This window comes from Aplidium turbinatum, chromosome 7 (assembly GCF_918807975.1).
Source record: "Aplidium turbinatum chromosome 7, kaAplTurb1.1, whole genome shotgun sequence".
Classification (NCBI taxonomy): domain Eukaryota; kingdom Metazoa; phylum Chordata; class Ascidiacea; order Aplousobranchia; family Polyclinidae; genus Aplidium; species Aplidium turbinatum.
The window spans coordinates 11,785,537-11,805,300 of record NC_137478.1 but is presented as its reverse complement, the minus strand read 5'-3'; the positions used below and the strand labels follow the sequence as shown (position 1 = coordinate 11,805,300).

At 40.3% G+C, this 19,764-nt stretch overlaps 1 protein-coding gene across 1 annotated transcript in view; it reads right to left on the bottom strand.

The window, feature by feature from the left end:
- Window positions 1-16,716: 16,716 nt before the first annotated feature.
- LOC145773751 (prolow-density lipoprotein receptor-related protein 1-like) overlaps window positions 16,717-19,764 on the bottom strand; it is a 163,258-nt gene continuing 160,210 nt past the window's right edge. The window contains exon 87 of the mRNA XM_082584884.1: window positions 16,717-19,605. Coding sequence (XP_082441010.1) covers window positions 19,381-19,605 — 225 coding nt within the window. The 3' untranslated portion in view covers window positions 16,717-19,380. The remainder of the gene's footprint in view (window positions 19,606-19,764) is intronic.

The following is a 19,764-nucleotide window of genomic DNA, read 5'->3' as shown; positions in this document are numbered from 1 at the left end:
AGGCTTCGCCTGGAGCTGTCTGTAAATAAGCGCCATTCACTTGAATCATATAAAGAAACTCCTAGTTGGACGAGAAGGCCTGGAATATCATTGCAGTAAATTAACTGCTTTTCATCTGAAAATAAAAAAAAATACATAAACATTTCATCTCATTTCCTGAAAAACGAAACCTTTGTGGAACGGTCCAATACGTGTTTTTCACTAAGCCTTGATGCTAAAAGCTCAGCAGCTTGCTTGGAAAAGTCCAAGTCTCGTACCAAGTCATTTAGTTTTGACTGGTTAAATTTCTGAATGGTTTCAGAATTAGCCTTCTGAGTCTGCTTCCTTAGTATACTCGCATTCCATACTACCGTAGTAAATCTCAGAGTCTGTTTCTTCATCATCGGAGGATGCAAAACCATTAAATACTGGAGGTGGAAACGTTTCAGAGTTAAGGACAGGTCGAATAGCGGAAGGAATATTTGGATAAGAAATATTTTGTCTGTTTTTCCTGCCAATACCCTTGGTGTTAATCAAACAAAAGTAACAATCAGTGCAGTGGTCCTTCGGTTCACGCCACATCATAGGGACACCAAAAGGAAGTCCGTTACGTTTTTTCTTTGTCCAGTCTCTAAGCATTTCTTCGCAATTACGGCAGACCACATGTGGAGCCCATTTCTTCTCTTAATCTCCTAGAGGAACTTGAAAATAAGCTTTGTAGGTATCCCTAGTAGGCCCGCTTCACGAATGGCGTTATATTTCGTCTCTGACGAGGGAATGAGTAGGCTATATGCCACAAATTTAACAAAAAGACTCAACTTTTTTTTGGCATTTGTAAAACCAATCATCGTTCGCTGTAAATCGAGGTTAACTGCCATGGTAACTAGAACTAAATAGTTGGAATTTTGTTATAAATTTCAGACTAAATGCTGCAAGCCTCAAAATATCCACTGGTGTGTTGCATAAAAACTAGAGCTTGCAGAAAAAATCTGATTGCAGATTTGGAATCAGTGGCTAAAACTCATTCAGAATCAATCAAAAAATCTTATGCAACAAGAATTTTTTTTTTTGTTGACCAGTGTTTGCTGAATTTGAGAAATAACGCGAAGTTCTTCTATTTTAAAGCCATGAATTAGGAAAAAGGCTATTCCTGATGCTGAATATAAAAACGTTACAGTTGCATAAAAAGCCGTTCGTTAACGTTAATGCTCAGTATTTCACAATATATTTCACAACAAATCTTTAAGAAATTGACACAAAAAAATACGTTTACAAACAAGCGAACCCATTTAGCATGCCACTGTATGACTAAAAGAGGCATAGACTCCTTTTGAGTTTGAAAACTGTCAAAATCTAAGATAGTTAATAGACTTGTTTTTCCGGGCGCTGCAGACAAAGGGAGAATGTAAATGTTTTTCTGTAATTCAAGAGACAACCAAATTTCCATATAGGAATGTTTTGATTTCGCTCACACAACTTTTATATGCACAAAAGTGATGTTACACATATAGTTCGGAGGAAAGCTCATACGACGAAAAAGAAGATTAACTTGTATTCAAATAGAATTTTAACTTTAACTTCGGAATTGAAGAACTTCGTTTTCACTTTCATTTGCATCTGCATTTCACATTAACATTTTACATGTTACATCTGCATCTTGATTACAAGTTACATCAGGAATCATAGTTTCAGTTTATTGAAAAGAACTCTGGTTTTGATTGGAAAGGCGCAGCCACAAGCATTACAAACTCTACACGCGACCATATAACGCAACACAACGGTAGATCTACGTGTCGATGAAGTACAGTAGGAGTGCGATTTAGGCATAATGCAAAAATTGATTACAAAACTGCATTCTGAGAGCACGCGGTATTTGTTAATTGGAAGAGAAGGTTCCAAAATCTATGCCAAAATCCGACTTGACGTCAGTGAAGTGAAGCGCGGTACGTCAGAGAAAACGCTCTCTAGCGCCACAGAGAATGTTCCAGAGTCCGACTCGACGTCAGTGAAGTGGAGCGCGTTAGGTCAGAGAAAAAAACTCTCGAGCGCCACAGTCCTTAAAAAGCCACACCAAGCGGTTGTAGCAGATGAGTAGAATTTGGTGTGAGACAAACAAAAGCTATATTTTTGTCAGAAGCCAGTGATAACACTTTCTCAGTAAAGTGGCTGCTTAAGTTGTCTCCGATAACTAATTTTCATTTTTCTTCCATCGAGTTTCTTTGCATGAGCCTGTGCCGCGAGCTATTTCTCATATTCAGTTTTCATCCGTCTTCAAACGGCTTGCTAAGATCAGTGGTTTAATGCTGATGTATGGTTGTATTAGTATAACGTATAGGCTACCTTATACGTATCGTGGTTACAAATTCCTAGTGGCACCCTTTTGTTGTAGTTTTTTGATGTCACATACACTACAAGTTGTGCTGGTTGTCGAATGTAGTAGGCTACATTTCGTAGGTGAATGCTGTGCACGGAATAGTTTTTGTCTGCTGATCTTGTTGGTTTGGTTCTATCCCTTTACCACCCCAGATTCACGATGTTCCCGGACTACAGTGGAATGCTACTAGAGAGCAGCCAGTCTTTGGTTTCATCATCTATGAAGCGCAGACCTTCCACTCCATTAGGTGGCTTGAAGATGGTACAGTTATTGATGACGTGGTCGGCGGTCTGTTCCTCGGCACCACATTCACGAGAGTGGGAAGAGGCCATTCCCGGCCCATTCCCCATTGGTGCATGGTTGAGCGGAAAAGCCCGACGCCCGTATGAAGACGGTTGAGTCGCACCCATGCCTGTCTTTGTAGTGTCAGGCCAATGGGGCGTGTGTCGGCGTCGGAGATTAACTAATGGAGTCTGGTGGTACTTGACTTCCATTTATGGTCCGTCCAAGTGTCTGCTAATGAAAGAGCAGTATTGTAGGCCTAGGCTATATGAAGTTTTAGAATGACTAATTGGAGTTTCAAAATAAAAAGACCTATATGAACTCTTAAAATAAAAACTTGACTTTTTTTATCCTACCGTTTCAAAGTGGCATTCAATCTCCAAGTAAACTAGCTGTTTCTATTATCATGTTGGTTTCTAACAGTGTTATTTCCAATGGTCTTTCCCAAGGGCACAACAAAAACTTGCCTACTTTTCTCCACACTGCATCAGAGCTGTAAATCGAGCAGAGAAAGCATGAATAAGATTTTTTTATTACCGAACAACGTATTACAAAGCTTTGGTAAAGAGCCCACTCTGTTGTACCCCAGACAAAAGTCTTTGGTATGAAACAGTTAAAGTAGGTTTCAATGATCTGCTGCATTCGAGGTGAAAGATCGTTGGTAGGCTTATTCCATGGGGTGCCGTAAAATATGTTCCTCTTTAGTAGGGTGCCGTACCCGTAAGCCTAAAAAGGGTGGAAACCACTGGCGTAGCCTAACACTCAAACTTTCGATGCTTATCATCAAGAACAAATCATTTTTGTGTTAAGGTACGCGATGTTGAACAGCTTTAAGACGTAAAATCTGAAGCTGAAATGATTTCTGTATCACCGAACGGTTTCGATTGTATTGATAGTTTCAACTTGAAAACTGGTGCTGTTTTAGCTAAGCGTGAACTACTTTTGCTTGACAACTGAACCTTAACTTCAAAATCTGCGTTGGCCAGGCATAGGATGTTGTATCTAACATAAGCTATCTGGGAAAGTGAAAGGTGTCAGTCCAAGCACCATTAAAGAAAATAAACCCTGTCTATTATGTTGTTGCTTAAATCTAGTTGGAGTTCATAGTGTTGCCTACAGCGTTGTTCAAATGTCATATCATTTTTGGAGTAATTGATCGACTGTAAGCTTGTGGCTTCTTTAAAGTTATAGCCAAGTCAGAGGAAAACTTCTGAAAAATCTAAAGAAAGCTGTCCTATCATCTTTGCAAAGAAAATTGACTTCGAGAAGGTAATCAAGGCGTTGTTCCAGACGGTTGTTCGCCTGGTCAAACGTCATGTAGAAACCGTTCGGGTCTACTGAATATTACGTCATGGAAATTCCTAAAACATGAGCCAAAATTGCACCATCGTCCGTAAGACTCGTGTCAAACCTGTTTAAACCTGTTTCAGTTGAAACCTGTTTGGACATGAAATTGCGTCACACGAACTGCTCTCGTGCCTTTGAGTTATCACAAATTTTTCTGATTCATTCTCGAAGTTGTTTGTTGGAAGTCGGTCGCACATTTAACTGGTTTATTTGGTGCTTGCTAGCTGGACAAATTCTCCGTCTTTTATCCAAGTAATCTGTATCGTAGTGACAGTTTTAGAGGTGTAAGGCGTTGCATTTCGATAGCCGCGGGCTAATTTTACAGGAATACACTTTTGAAAAGACGTTTCGAAAGAGTGTTTATTTTTCGGTCACCTACATGCAGACGAACGGATTCGGGAATCTTATGTTACAATTTTCCCACGAAGAGATTATGGTTTACCGCTGTGACCATAAAAAATAAAAGACGAGTTCTTGTCAGTTGGTAGGTCAAGAAGAAATTAAAGCAAAAAAAAATAAAAAAACGATTTTGTTAGCTGGTAGGCCAAGAAGCACTTGAAGGCATAAAAATAAACGACGTGTTTGTTGTCAGCTAGTGCAGAAGAACTACTTAGAAGTACAAGAAATAATAAAAGAAGATTTGTTGGTTGGTAGTCTACACTCTTACAGAAGCAAAGAAAAGTAAAGACAATTCTTCTCAGTTTGGTACGGAAGAAAAATAACTTTGACATTCATTGGCAAGAAAGAAGATTAAAAGACAATCCATCTGTGCTTGTAGATTCAAGTGGAAGAATCCAAGCAAGTTTTGTGGACTTTAGGACCACATACCCGTACAGCTACGGTATCGTGCATTTAAATTCTTTTTTGTATTTTTACGGTCTTGGCAGTTAAGTTTTTTATAACTACTGTAGCCTAATAATTTTGTGTGTTTGTGTAACTTCATTTTTTTAATTGTTAATTTAGCCCCAACATTTAATATGTCTACACTCGGTGGCGACAAGGACTCGACCGCCGTAGACTCGACTGAGTTTAAGCCTGATGATGTTCTTTGCGGTCGGGCAGGCCATTCTGGGGAGGGACCCAATAACGATGAGGCTAAGTCAGTTCGAGAGGCCCGGCATCTTAGACGGGATATTTTGACTCAAATTGGGGAACTTTCTGTAGCCCTAGGTTCTTTGAGTGATAAGCAGGAACTGTTAATTTTTCGATCTAAGTTATCTAATTTAGAAGAGGAATTGCTGCATTTCCATGCTCTTTTGACTAAAATCTTTAACTCTGCAATCTTGGCAGAACTTCGTGATAGGGTAGATCCCGAATTTAACTCTTTAAAACATAACTTCGAACAAAAAGAAAGTGAGTTCTCAGATAGGTTGGATGCTGACATACATCCTGAGGATAGCGCCTCAAACGTAAGCACTAGGATGTCTGAGAGCTCGTCACGGATAGTTACACAAATTAACCTACAGTTAAAACGAGAGGAGCTCCAGATACAAGCTGAGGCCGAAGCGAGAGCTGAGGCCATACGAGCTGAGGCTGCTGCGAGAGCTGCAGAGGCCGCCGCGAGAGCCGAAGCGAGAGCTGCTGAGTTCGCACTCAAAGACGCTCAGTTGAGGGCTGAACAACGAAAAGAGGTAGTTTTAGCTGAATATCGATCAGAGGCGGGCTCCCGGCGTAGCTCTAAGAAGAGCTCTTCTAGGCATTCCAGAAATGAACATCAATCGCAGTTTAATTTACATAACCTTTTCCAAACGCCCGTTCAACCTGTGAGTGGACCAGGGTAATCCACACGTTTTCCAGCTGTTTCAGGAGGTCTTGGGCCGCCATTAGCAGTAATGCTTTGCCCCCTTCAAAGTTTTCTGCGCCGCTAGTTGTGGATCGCCCAGCTACACGTAATTTGGGTGGTTGTGAGAGGCGTATCGCGTCTCCTGATTTTAACGTGTGTGAGGATCGTGATCGGGCTGTGCATGTGACTGAGCCCACTCAGCCCCTTAAGGGATATAGCTTGTCTTCTCCCGCTAAATCGAGTTCTCAACAGCAGGATTGCTTTTTTGAATACCAAAATAGTAGGACGTTTTTCGATAAGGCGGCCTTGATTGGTTACGATGGTAATAATATGCCATTTATCTTCTTTAAAAATTGTGTTACGGCCTTAATGGCAGCTTCGCCCTTTAAGGGGACTCGTTTGACTTTGTTACAAGCAGCTTGTGTTAGGACAGCTGCGCAAACGATTGCTAATTTGGTTTCTGACACCCCTGGCTTGTCAGAGGAAGACAGGATAGAAATGTCGTTAGCTCGCTTGTCCCAGCGTTTTGGGGTTCGTGGAGGTCTTTTTGCAGAACCGGAAATTAGAAAGTATCGCTATGGTAGCAAATTGACTTCGACCTCTTCCAGTGATCTGAAAGAGTTTAAAGATGAATTGTCGCAGTGTTTGCTTTATGCGCAAGCTTATGGTCAGCGTGATAAATTAGAAGGACGTTTTGTTTTGGATTTGGCTAAGCGACTCCCGTTTGACGCTAAGCAGCGTTATCTTGACTTTTTAGGTGATCAGTATGGTGGCACTGATGAGCCTACCTTTCAGAGTTTGTTTGAATTTGTAGTACGGGAGGAAACGCGTAAGTCGACTGATTTTAGCATTATGCTAATGGGCGATTCTGGTGAGTCGCAGCAATTTAAAAAGTTTGGCAAAGGAAAATTGCCTTCATGTCCGGTTAGGCAGACGTCCGTAAAACCCCATGATGATGTGATGTCAGGGAGTTCGCAGTACTCGACTGTTGTTGGCGCACCGCGCGGTGGTGAAGCCAGACGTAAAAACCTACCGGCATGCATTTGTTGTTCGTCACGTGGTCAAGTTGAATATCATTTTTTGTCTAATTGTAAAGAATTTTTGCGCTTGACACCTAAAGATCGGAGAGATGTCATTGTGAAAGCTGGCAAATGCTTGAATTGTTTGCGCCAGCATATGGTTAGGGATTGCGTTCATGCAAATAACTGTCGTAAGTGTGGGCCTAACAACGATAGGAAACACTATTTTCTTCTGCATGATTTTTATGTGACGTCACGTGATTCTCTGGATTCGGTTGGCAAAGATGATACTGGTGCCAGAGTTCCTGTGCGTAATGTTAAGATTGGAAATGTTAAAGCAGCCTTTAACCGCGTTACTGCTGCTCGTGTTTTGAATCCAATGACTGGCAAATCGAAGTTGGTGTATTGTCAGCATGATCCTGGTTCGCAGTTGACGTTTGTTTCGAGTGATTTGGTGTGTGAACTTGATCTTAAACCGTACGATAAAGCGTCGTTTAAAATGGATACTCTGGCTGGTCAGAAAGCTACTTGTGCTGACCTTGTCAAACTCAACATCCAGTCGTTAAAGACAGATGAACTGTTTTGTGATATAACTTCGGTGGTTAACCCAGCTTGGGCTGACGATGTTAAAACTTTACCGCATAAACAAGATTTAAATGGTTTCCGTCATTTTCATGACGTGAATATGTTTCATTTGAATGATTGTAGTACTGTAGATGTACTGATTGGCAACGACAACGCTTATTTGATGTGTGCAAAAAAAGAGCGTGTTGGTGAAAATCGTAGTGAACCACATGCTTTGCTCACTCCTCTCGGTTGGTTGGCTTGTGGTGGTAAGTCACCCTTAGATGAAAGCGTTGCTAAAGTGTGCAGAGTGCAGACGTCTTCAGAGTCGGATGTCATCTCTGGCTTTCAGCGTAAAATTGAGTCTCGCGATATGGAAATAGCAGACCTGAATAAAGTCATTCAGGATTTGACCTTGCAAAATGAAACCTGTGAATTGTCTCGCAATGACATTTTGGCTAGAGAACTTGTTGAACCGAATATTGAGTTGAAAGATGGTCGATTTGAGATACCTGTTCCGTTGAAGGAAGATATTGATCTACCTAACAATTTTGTGTTGGCGTCAGATAGAGTTGCTGCTTTAAGAAAGAAAGCTTTAAAACAACCTGAACTTCGTGATTTCCTTACTGACACCATGAAAGATCTTAAATCAAATGGCTATATTGAGCGTACTGGTGAAGCAGGAAATGTCAAGGGATTTGAATGGTATTTACCATACTTTGTTACGTCACAATTAAAAAAGCGCATTGTTTACGATGGCAAGTCTGAATTTCGAGGAACTTGTGTTAATATTGTAATGTTTTCGGGTCCTGACTTGTTAAACCCTCTGGTAGATGTCTTGGCTAGATTTCGGCTTGGTAGATTTGGTCTCATGGCTGATGTGACTAAATGCTTCTTTCAAATAAAGTTACCTGAGTCGCAAAGGGATTTGTTTCGTATATTGTGGTTTGAAGATGATGACCTTGAAAATGGTAGGATGGTACCATTTCGTTTTTGTGTACACCCTTGGGGAATAAAGAGTAGCCCATATATCGCTTGCTTGGCTATAAAGAAAATGATCGAGCAGAATCCCAGCAGTGCTGGTGAATTGACTCTCTGCAATATTGCAAATAATATGTACATGGATGATTTTATATTTTCGGCTGATAGCTTAGAGGAAGCTCAGCAAATCACTCATGAATCAATTGCTTTGTTTGATAGCCGTGGGTTTAAACTTGGTAAGTGGAGTGCTAACAAGGAGGCTATGATTGTCTTGTCAAATTTGGATAATGAGATGCTTTCACCTTTGATTCGTGACATTGACTTTCAGACTGAAAATATGACTTTGCCATCAGCGAAGACATTGGGTTGTGTGTGGCAAACCGAGTCTGACGAGATGCGTATCGCATGTTCCTTAAAGCCCTTAGCTAAACACACGCGCCGAAGTATGCTCAGTCAGCTTGGACAAAATTTTGATCCGCTAGGCTTTGGAGCGCCATTTTTTCTAAAAGCACGCCTTATACTTCAGCAATTGGCGATAGACAAGTTTGATTGGGACACCGAGGTCCCTGATAGCTTTGTTAAAGAATGGGAGTCGTGGCTTCGCTCTTTGGACCTGCTTAAGGATTTTTCGTTACCGAGATGGTATTTTGCAAACTCTGGTGTGTGCAGTCCGGATGATATTGTTTCATATCAATTGCATGGGTTTAGTGATGCTTCGAATCAAGCTTTCTCTTCTGTTGTTTACTTACGTAGACTGGTTAACGGAGTTCCGAGTGTGTCTTTCGTTCTGGGTAAATCTACCATTGTTGTAAAAAATCAGTTTTCTTGGCCGATAGCTAGGAAAGAGCTTGTTGCCGCTTTGAATACAGCAAGACTCGTGAAGCAGGCCTACGAGGCATTGAAGATGCCCGACTGCCTTAAGTATTTTTGGTGTGATTCTCGTACTGTGTTGCAGTGGGTTAAAAACCCTGATTTACGTTTGAATAAGTTTATTACGCGTCGAGTTGAGCATATTTTATTGTTGTCTGGAGCCCAGGATTGGCGTTTTTGCCCTACCGATATGAACCCAGCTGCTGTTGGCACAAGGCCAAATCTTATTACAAAGAAAGAATTTCGAGAGTTGTGGTTAAATGGTTCTAGTCTTCTCTACCAGTGTGAGGAAATTCCATCTGTAGAAAATGTCACTCCAGTACCTGTCCATAGCCTATATCTTCGTGACGAAGAGGAGTCGCTTGACGTTGGACAGGGTGGTCTTCACAGATTGATCGAGGCCGCACCTTCTTTGTATGTTATGAAAAAGAGAATCGCTTGTTTGGTTGCTTTTGTTGAATTTTTGTGCTGTAAAACGAGAAAGCGTAGCTTTGTGAAGCCAAAACTGGATGCATCTTATCTTAACAGTGCTTCAGAGTTGGCTGTGAAGTTTGTTCAGAAGAGCGTGTATGGCGATGTGGTACATTTAATGACCAAACGATCGCCGGATGCCCTTGAGGAAGTGATAAAGCGAGGTAGTGTTGGCGCTTCGCAACGTGAGAAGGAACGCTTGAAAGAATTACGTTCACTTAAAAAGTACAGACCTTGTGGAGATGACGCTGGTGTAATCCGCATTGAAGGGCGCTTAAGTAACTCTCCCGAGATCTCTCTTGAAGCAAAGCATCCGATTGTTTTGCCTTCGAAGCAACCCTTCACTAGGCTTGTTGTACTGTCGCATCATAATGGAAATGCGCACTGTGGAGTACAGCACACTTTGTTGTCTACGCGACAGAAGTTTTGGATCGCTAATGGTAATGCCTCCGTGAAGAGGTATCTTAATGACTGTGGTGTATGCGCGATTGAGAAAGCTCGACCTATAAGGCAGCTCATGTCTGATTTACCTTTGTCTCGCACAACTGCGCATAGGAAACCCTTTTTTGATTGCGGCTTAGACTATCTTGGACCTTTAACTTTTGTTGAAGGTAGAAGTCACAAAAAAGCTTGGGGACTCTTGTTCACATGTATGGCATCTCGCGCTATTCATGTTGAGCTGGTTACGTCATTGTCGCTGAGTGATTTTTTACTTGCCTTTACAAGGTTTACAGATTTACGTGGGCAGGTTAATGCTATCTATTCCGACAATGGAAGTACCTTTCAGGCAGCATCTAAGAAGTTACCCGAGTTGATAGAATCAGCTGAATTTCACAACGCCCTGAGACAGAGAGAGATAAACTGGGAATTTATACCTCCGTATGCTCCGGCGCAAGGTGGCGCCTGGGAGGCAATGGTTAAACAATTTAAAATTGCATTTTTTCACATTTTGGACTCTTCAAGTCGTAAGCCCAATTTTATTGAACTGCTTACGTACACAGGCAGTGCCGTTCGGATCGTGAACGAACGCCCTTTGGTACCTTTGAGTGACGACCCTAGGGATTTTACTGTCATCACCCCTGCCTCACTTTTGACCCCATACTTAGACCCATACTGTGCTGTTGGGCAACCACATGATCGTGACCAATTAAGAAGGGACTATCGGTTCGGTTCAATTTGTCACTTTCTCATCAGTTTTGGAGTAAATGGATTGATTTTTACTTGCCAGGTCTTCAGGGCCGGAAAAAATGGCTAAAAATGGCCGAGAATTTGGAGCCTGGTCAACTTGTAGTGGTAGGTTCTCTCCAGGACATTGGTAAACGTGGGAAGTATCAACTTGGGAGGGTGCATGAGGTAGTTCCACAAATTAGGAAAGGGAAGCCTGTGGTTCGTAGAGCTAAAGTTGCCGTCTGCAACTATGATGAGGGTACGGGGAAAGTGAAAGTAGACTGTGTGTTGAGGGATATTTCGTGCCTCGCCCCCGTAAAGAACACCTAAGTGTTAGGGTTTGAGCCTGGTTTTGTCTGCGGTGGCCGACACTTGTCTGAGCCCAGAACAGTCGGTTATTATCGCAACCATGGTATATAGCGTCATTTTTTGCGTGTACCTAATACCTATGGTATACCAATTTCATGTATCGTCGTGTTTATTCTTATTGCTGTTCATTCTTTGCATGCCCTTTGTATTTGCGTATTAACTTAAACGTGAGTGATTCAAACAATTTGTGTATCATGTGTTTTTATTCATTGGCTCACAATTGTCGTCAATTCTTTTTTAGTTATGCCATGTCAGACTGTCATAACTAGGGGCCGCTATGTTCCAGACGGTTGTTCGCCTGGTCAAACGTCATGTAAAAACCGTTCGGGTCTACTGAATATTACGTCATGGAAATTCCTAAAACATGAGCCAAAATTGCACCATCGTCCGTAAGACTCGTGTCAAACCTGTTTAAACCTGTTTCAGTTGAAACCTGTTTGGACATGAAATTGCGTCACACGAACTGCTCTCGTGCCTTTGAGTTATCACAAATTTTTCTGATTCATTCTCGAAGTTGTTTGTTGGAAGTCGGTCGCACATTTAACTGGTTTATTTGGTGCTTGCTAGCTGGACAAATTCTCCGTCTTTTATCCAAGTAATCTGTATCGTAGTGACAGTTTTAGAGGTGTAAGGCGTTGCATTTCGATAGCCGCGGGCTAATTTTACAGGAATACACTTTTGAAAAGACGTTTCGAAAGAGTGTTTATTTTTCGGTCACCTACATGCAGACGAACGGATTCGGGAATCTTATGTTACAATTTTCCCACGAAGAGATTATGGTTTACCGCTGTGACCAGGCGTGGTGCGGTCAAACCTAATACTTTACATTACCCTTTTGCAATTGAAGCTCTAAAGATGTCACTTAAATGCATCAAGTTGGAACCAACAGGAGCTTGATCGGAAGCTGAGTCAATGCTAAAGTAGCCTACAACTAGCAGTTTTAAATTTGTGACTGCTTTGCATTATGTTGATTACTGTCCTAAACAAGATTCACTCATGAATTTAATGAAATTAAAGGAATATGTAATCTAAGTAAGAGAAAGCTGAGAAGAGTAGGCTACTACTCGCAAGCTAAAGTTGCACTAGCAATTATAAATTTAAAAGAAAATGATTTTCTTTACCTGAGGACAGAACGCTTTTATAACTCCACTTCACTAGCTGAATCATTCGAAGGAAATGTATTCTACCGTAGGGGAGAGTGGGGCACAATTGGACAAAAAATAGTAAAATAGAAGTCCAGTCTATATTAAAAGTCTAACAAAATCCAACTTTTGCACAATAACAAAGTATCACACTGTGAAGAGAGGGGCGTTCTTCCCGGCTATCAGCACAAGGCTGAGCACTCGCTAGTACAGCGAGCAGCTGCGATTCGCTAACCATAACGGTGTAGCTTCCACGCAAGCCATTCAGACTTTCCAATCAACGATATGTTTCTCGGCAGCCGATTTGTAGCAAGAATTGACAGCGATAGACACGTGTTTCGCCCATGAGGCTGGGCTCATCAGTATCGCACCGTATTCTGCCACAAATTTATTCGACCACCGCTTTACCAGTCAGTTTAACTCTTATCTTTGTGGAAACAAAGAAAGAGCCAACAAAACCAGCAGGCGCCAGGGCAGAGGACATGTGAAGAGAGGGGCGTTCTTCCCGGCTATCAGCACAAGGCTGAGCACTCGCTAGTACAGCGAGCAGCTGCGATTCGCTAACCATAACGGTGTAGCTTCCACGCAAGCCATTCAGACTTTCCAATCAACGATATGTTTCTCGGCAGCCGATTTGTAGCAAGAATTGACTATCGCTGTCAATTCTTGCTACAAATCGGCTGCCGAGAAACAAAGTATCACACTGTTAACAAAATGAGACAGTGAAACAACACTTAGGTAATGCATATTAAATACTACAGTCAATTGAAAAAAATATTGTTTTTGTCCAATTGTGCCCCGGTAATGGGGCAGAATTGGACATTTGCAAATATTATCAATGGTTTAGAAACAACAGTTTAAACCAACACAAAAGTAATCAAGAAACTGACAAGAACTCTAATAAATAGATTTTATTTGTTTATTGCAGTAAAATCAGGGACGTTGCTACGGGGGAGGGGGGTCTTGGAAAAGCAATTTCACCCCCCCTACAATTTTTTCTTGTCTCCCAAAATTTTTATTTTTAATGTTATTACAACGTTTAAATGACATTAGGTTGCATGAGCCCATGCAATATTAAAAGAACTACTTTTACAGTATGATCTACCATGTGTGTTGCTGTCCAATTGTACCCCAAAATTTGTGTCCAATTGTGCCCCACACACCAACATCGATTTAAAGTTGGGCAGGGACAACCTGTTCTAAAAGTCAGGTCAAAGCAAAGGTAATGAAAAGATACTTTACTGTATATGGCTTGAACAGAAAAAGAAAAAATCTAAAAATCTTTACTTTACATAAAAAAATTACGATTAAAAAAAAATCCGCTAAAAATACTACACAGGTGCTAAAAGACTTCCCACCGCCAAACTCAATACACGACCAACACAAACTCTTAGAATTTTCATAGTACAACGACTAATGTGAAACTAATTTTTTGCCAAGGCAGGGACTTCCAGAGTTTCCAAATTTTTCTATAAAATGCGATGTCCAATTGTACCCCATGTCCAATTGTGCCCCACTCTCCCCTACATTGCAAAGGGTTCGATAGTTGTTGGAATTGACAAATGTATCAACAAACTCAAACATATCGTCGATGAGTTTGAAGTTCCATTAAAATTTCATCGTAGGCTATGTCTGAGGTGCAGTTGCGGGCATGTAGGACAAATTTAAACCATTTGTACAACAATGACATTTTTCAGGACATTTTGAATGAAAGGTACTTTTGACAGAAAGCTATACACAGCAGACTTCAGCTGCAAACCAGAACGAACCACCCCATAATCTCTACACAAGGAAATTGATTGCAACTTTCGAAACGTTTTTCCAAATAGTTTTGTTATGATTTTTTTTTGTGTTCCGGTAGCTACCTCCAACGGTTGCTATTAGAGAACGTGGTTTTAGCAATTACTGAAATTTGTAAAGAATTGTTTGCGCTCCACTATGACTCAAAACCGATTGAAAAGCCTAACTATGTTGTGCATCAACTCAAGAGTCGCAAAATTTTATCATTTGATGCTGTGATCCGTAACTTTGCATCGCAAAAAGTCTGGAAAGGGTTAAATTAAACCAGGGATGTCCAAAGTCCGGCCCGCGAGACGTTTTTGTGCGGCCCGTGCCTGTTGTTGTACAATGTGTTATTTTTGGCCTGCAGACACACAAAAATCATAGCCTATAAGTTCAACTTGCAGTTTTCAGAAAAATTATTGTTGGCCCTCGAACACTTAGGCCTATTATCAAATCTGGCTCGCGTGGGAAAAAGTTTGGACACTCCTGAATTAAATGCTTGGTTGAACTATTTTCGTTGCCTGTATTGTGTGTTTACAAAGCTTTCTAGACAAAATAGTTAGCCTCAATGGCATTTTTGCTGCAAGTGTAATCCAGTGAATATTGTTGATTTTTACAATGAACGAAGTTCTTTTCATGCTGAGGAAAGTAGGCTAATTTCAGCTTAACACGAACATGCAATGCAAGATACAAATTAGTTGTACATTTGCTAAAAAATATTATGGGACCTATTTTTCGTACTGTTTCCCAACCGGTGCTGACTTCTCTCGGAGGCTCTAAACACACCACAACCTTTTGCTATTCGTTTGTATTAGCAATTTAAGAAAACTTGCAGTTCTTCGACGCAGGAACGTTGACAGGTACTTTTTGACCCGGGCCAGGAATATTTAGGGGCTCCGGATTGACCCCGTGACAAACAATAAATACATGCCGGTAGGTCTCTACGTCTAGCCTCACCACGGCGAGGTGCGCCAACAGCAGTCGAGTACTGCGAACTCCCTGACATCACATTATCATGGGGTTTTACGGACGTCTGCCTAACCGGATATGAAGGCAATTTTCTTTTGCCAAACTTTTTAAAATGCTGCGACTCACCAGAATCGCCCATTAGCATAATGCTAAAATCAGTCTACTTGTGCGCTTCCTCCCGTACTACAAAATCAAACAAACTCTGAAAAGTAGGCTCATCAGTACCACCATACTGATCACCTAAAAAGTCAAGATAACGCTGCTTAGCATCAAACGGGAGTCGCTTAGCCAAATCCAAAACAAAACGCCCTTCCAATTTATCACGCTGACCGTAAGCTTGCGCGTAAAGCAGACACTGCGACAATTCATCTTTAAACTCTTTCAAATCACTAGAAGAAATCGAAGTCAATTTGCTACCATAGCAATACTTCCTAATGTCCGGTTCGGCAAAAAGACCTCAGCAAACTCCAAAACGTTAGGACAAGCGATCTAACGACAATTTTATCCTGTCTTCTTCTGACAAGCCAGGGGTGTCGGAAACCAAATTAGCAATCGTTTGAGCAGCTGTTTTAACACAAGCTGCTAGTAACAAAGTCAAACGAGTCCCTTTAAAGGGAGAAGCTGACATCAAAGCTGTAACACGATTTTTAAAGAAGATAAATGGCATATTATTACCATCGTAACCAATCAAGGCCGCTGTATCGAAAAACGCCCTACTACTTTGGTATTCAAAAAAGCAATCCTGCTGTTGAGAACTCGATTTAGCGGGAGAAGATAAGCTATATCCCTTAAGCTGGATGGGGCTCAGTCACATGCACAGCCCGATCACGATCCTTACACACGTTGAAATCAGTAGACGCAACACGCCTCTCACAACCACCCAAATTACGTGTAGCTGGGCGATCAAATCTAGCGGCCCAGAAAACTGCGAAGGAAGCAAAACATTAGTTTTGATAGCGGTATTTAGGATATTTAGGAAATAAAAATTAATATTAGATAATGATACACACATATATTCGATAGTGACACATAATTCTCAAGATGACATTTTTATTGCTATTGACAATGGGCGTAAACTTTTTACCAATATGTTGTAAATTAATTTCTTTGCATTTCGCATATTTTTTTATTCGTTTAGTCTGTATTAAAACCATTTTTTATTGGTTTCTGTCATATTTTAATCATAAAGCATGTGCAGAAATTTTGTGACAACACGCCCCAGGGTGGGGCGTGTTGTCACAGCCCATTTATTTGCATTAAACTTGCATTTTATGTAAAAACGAAATAATCTAGAAAAACTTTAGCTGTAGCTAAAAGAAGTCAAATGATACCTCTTTCAATTGCACTATCTAGCATCTCGATACCATTGGCACGGAACGAGATATATGCTGATTTGTACAAATTGTGACAACACGCCCCACTTTGCCCTACTGCATTTCTTTACAAAATTAAAAAAAAATTAGCAAAACGAAAAAATTTGTCCCATTGATGGAGGTTCTCCCCTACGTGTATTCGTATTCTATTCTTCCTCGAGTTGCATTTTGAAAGGCAAAAAAAAAAAATCTTTCTACTTTTTTTTGCTTTTCACCAAAGCACTCATAAACACTTCACACAAAGTAGCTTGAGATGTTAGTATTTTCAATAAACGGTTGGGTTCAAAGACAGATAAGAAATTCAACCTTAAAAGAACCAAATAGGCATATATTGCGAGTATACACACAATACACAAAACTGCAAAAAATTGACATCTGTATAATGCAACACCAGTTCACAAGACTAAAGAAAGTGTTCAGTTAAACAGAAACTAAAAAGCAATAAAATCTTTCCAAGTAAGCTTTTGTTTAATGCTGTTCAAGTGTACAACATAGTTAAAACTAAATAACGCAGGAATACGTTCTTCCAATACAACAAATTCGTGTATTCAATAGCCTACAAATGGCAGTGCTATCACAAAGTTATGCATTTCGATTTGTTGCTATCGCTGCCATTTGTTGGTGTTTTTTGAAGGGTCTACATTCAGGGCAGTTGAAAGGATAATTAGGGCCCGGTACGAATGAGATTCTCGGACCCCAAATAGACTTGTAAGAAAAACGCACTATATCCAAACAAATCGCGGTAGCATCTTTAACTTACCGGGCCCCTTTAAAAGGTTGTGGGCCTCTAAAATCATTCCGGGCCTAGGTCCAAAAGTATACCCTGGACCCCCTATCAACGCTACTTCCTACGCTTCACTAGGTGCTGAAAAAAATACACAAATCAGCGACTATCAAGAATCATGCGAAAAATCTGAATGACAGAGAATCTTACAAATTCAATATAATTAGGCTAACTTTATTTCTTAATTTTCCAAAAGTAAAAATAAAAGTTAAAGTTTTATCAGAGAACAATAAAACTTATCCATAAAGTAATCCGCGGTCGATGGGAAGTTGGTATCCGCACCAGACCTCATTTGGCTAGAATAGCAAACTACGGAATAATTCAGCCGTGATGGCGTTTACACGTATCTGCGATGGATACAGCGTTATAGAAAAACACATTATCTCGTTATGAAGTAGTGCACTGCAAAGTAAACGCAACTGAAATAGCCTATCTAGCATTACAAGTTCAAATTGATTGTTCGTTTAGGACGTGTTCTTCTTATTCACAAAGAACTGCGTGAACACCACATGTAAAGTTCACAAATTGCCTAGTTTGGTAAATCAACTTCATTGTAAGTAAGATCGAGTTACCTTTGGCAACATGTGGAGATTTTTAATGCCTTATTAGTGTAACGTCCCTAGCCAACATGCTAGAAGTACCAGAACCCTAAAGCCTTCTTTAGAAACTCAAAATCGATGTAAAAATCAGTCAAAATGAGGGAATAACACAGTTAAACCCATTCAGACACAATGTTGAAAACTTCCCATAAAAACATAAATGTGTAAGCTTTACATCTAGGCAAAAGACAAGGGATCCATATGCACTCTCTCAACTTCATTTTAAATAATCTATTTTCAAATTTTATTGATTAAAATTTTGGATAGACAGTGCTACTGAAATTTAGGTTGAAACAGGGAACCACAAAACGCAGCAATAGGCGTTGAGTTTAGACCTTTTTGTAATGTCCTATTACGCTAGTTATCATACGCTAATAATTAATACTTGATGTGTGCGAAAGACGAAACGACAGTTGAAGTGGCGGCAGTAAAAGCATGAATTACAACTATGGTGGGTCAACACGTGAACAAATGTTGCATCAAATTCAGGCACCACAAAGAAAATTCGTAAAAACACAAAAAAAACGTGTTAACACTTAATTTTGAAACACTCAACTGACATACTGTTGAAAAGTCAGAACAATTTGACAGCGCTGAATAACGAGTATGTGATCCCAGAATAGCACAGTTGAACAACATCGGCTTCAAACACATTGTTCAGAACGCGCTGCACAAAAATAAAAACTTGTATTGATCAGAATACAGTAGCCTACTATATTATATAAATTTAACAAAAAAATTTAAGATCGTCATCCCAATATAAAAACACGCCAGCAGTCAAGATCCTGAAGTTCGTATAGAAAGAGCGAAAAATCCTTGCAAGAAGAATAAAATAAATTTCTCTTGCACTAATAAGCAATTTATGACACATTTCAGCAACAAAATGACAAAAATATTAATGGGTATTTGCATTTAGCATCTATTGGCTGTTGGAGTATTGTCAAGAACGCTAAAAGCCCGTTCTTTGACCTCACTATGATGATGTGACAAAATCTTCACGGACTCAGTACCATAAAACCTCCACAGCATACTTTCACTGCGCAATAAACTCAATTTAAAAAACGAGTGGGAGAAAATCATGACACGTTCAGTGTCACCTATGGTGCCTTCAGAAACCGCTCGTTGTAAAAGTCATAAAAAACATCATGAATAAATACCAAAGGGCTGATTGAGACGAATTTTGTTTGAATCAACGCAAAATTTCGCTTTGTTTCAAAATTTAAAAAAATATTTTTGTTTTCAACCGTCGTAAGCCGGGATAACAATGATCGGCAACTCTTCAAAAAATATGGCGCAAGGTCACGCACTTGACACTTTAAGGTGCCTGCTGGGTTCGTTCTATTAGGTTTCGAATTGACAACAAAACAACAAAATTTATTTTATGTCGAAACGAATCAAGGACAAGGAATGTTACGTCGGAACAAAACGTTTCGAAATATTTTTGCTTTGAACTGATCTGGTACACAACAGTCTCATTTTCTGTATAACACCTCAGGATTTACAGAATATGCTTCACACTTGTCTACTACACGCACGTGACATCTTCGTGATCAGATAAATCCGTTTCTTGCTTGGTGATTGAAGGAATTGAATCACCCAGAAGGAGACATGTTACATCCGAAGTGCTTGCATTCATTAAGACATCACAATCATCATCGGAATAAAACTCTTGCTCCTTGGCGTCAAAAGAAGAAGTACTATTCAAGAGTTGGGTGCTCTTCGACGTGTGATGAGACGTAAAGCAACCTCTCTGCCAACCCATAAGGAAAACAAAAAGTTTTACAACACCTCAACAAGCTTTCGTGAACATAATGTTTTCACAAACACCAGCTCAACTGGCAATACCCAGCACATTCAAGCAACTACTGCTGTTTACTCAACTACGAACCACACGTTCAAAAAGCATCTG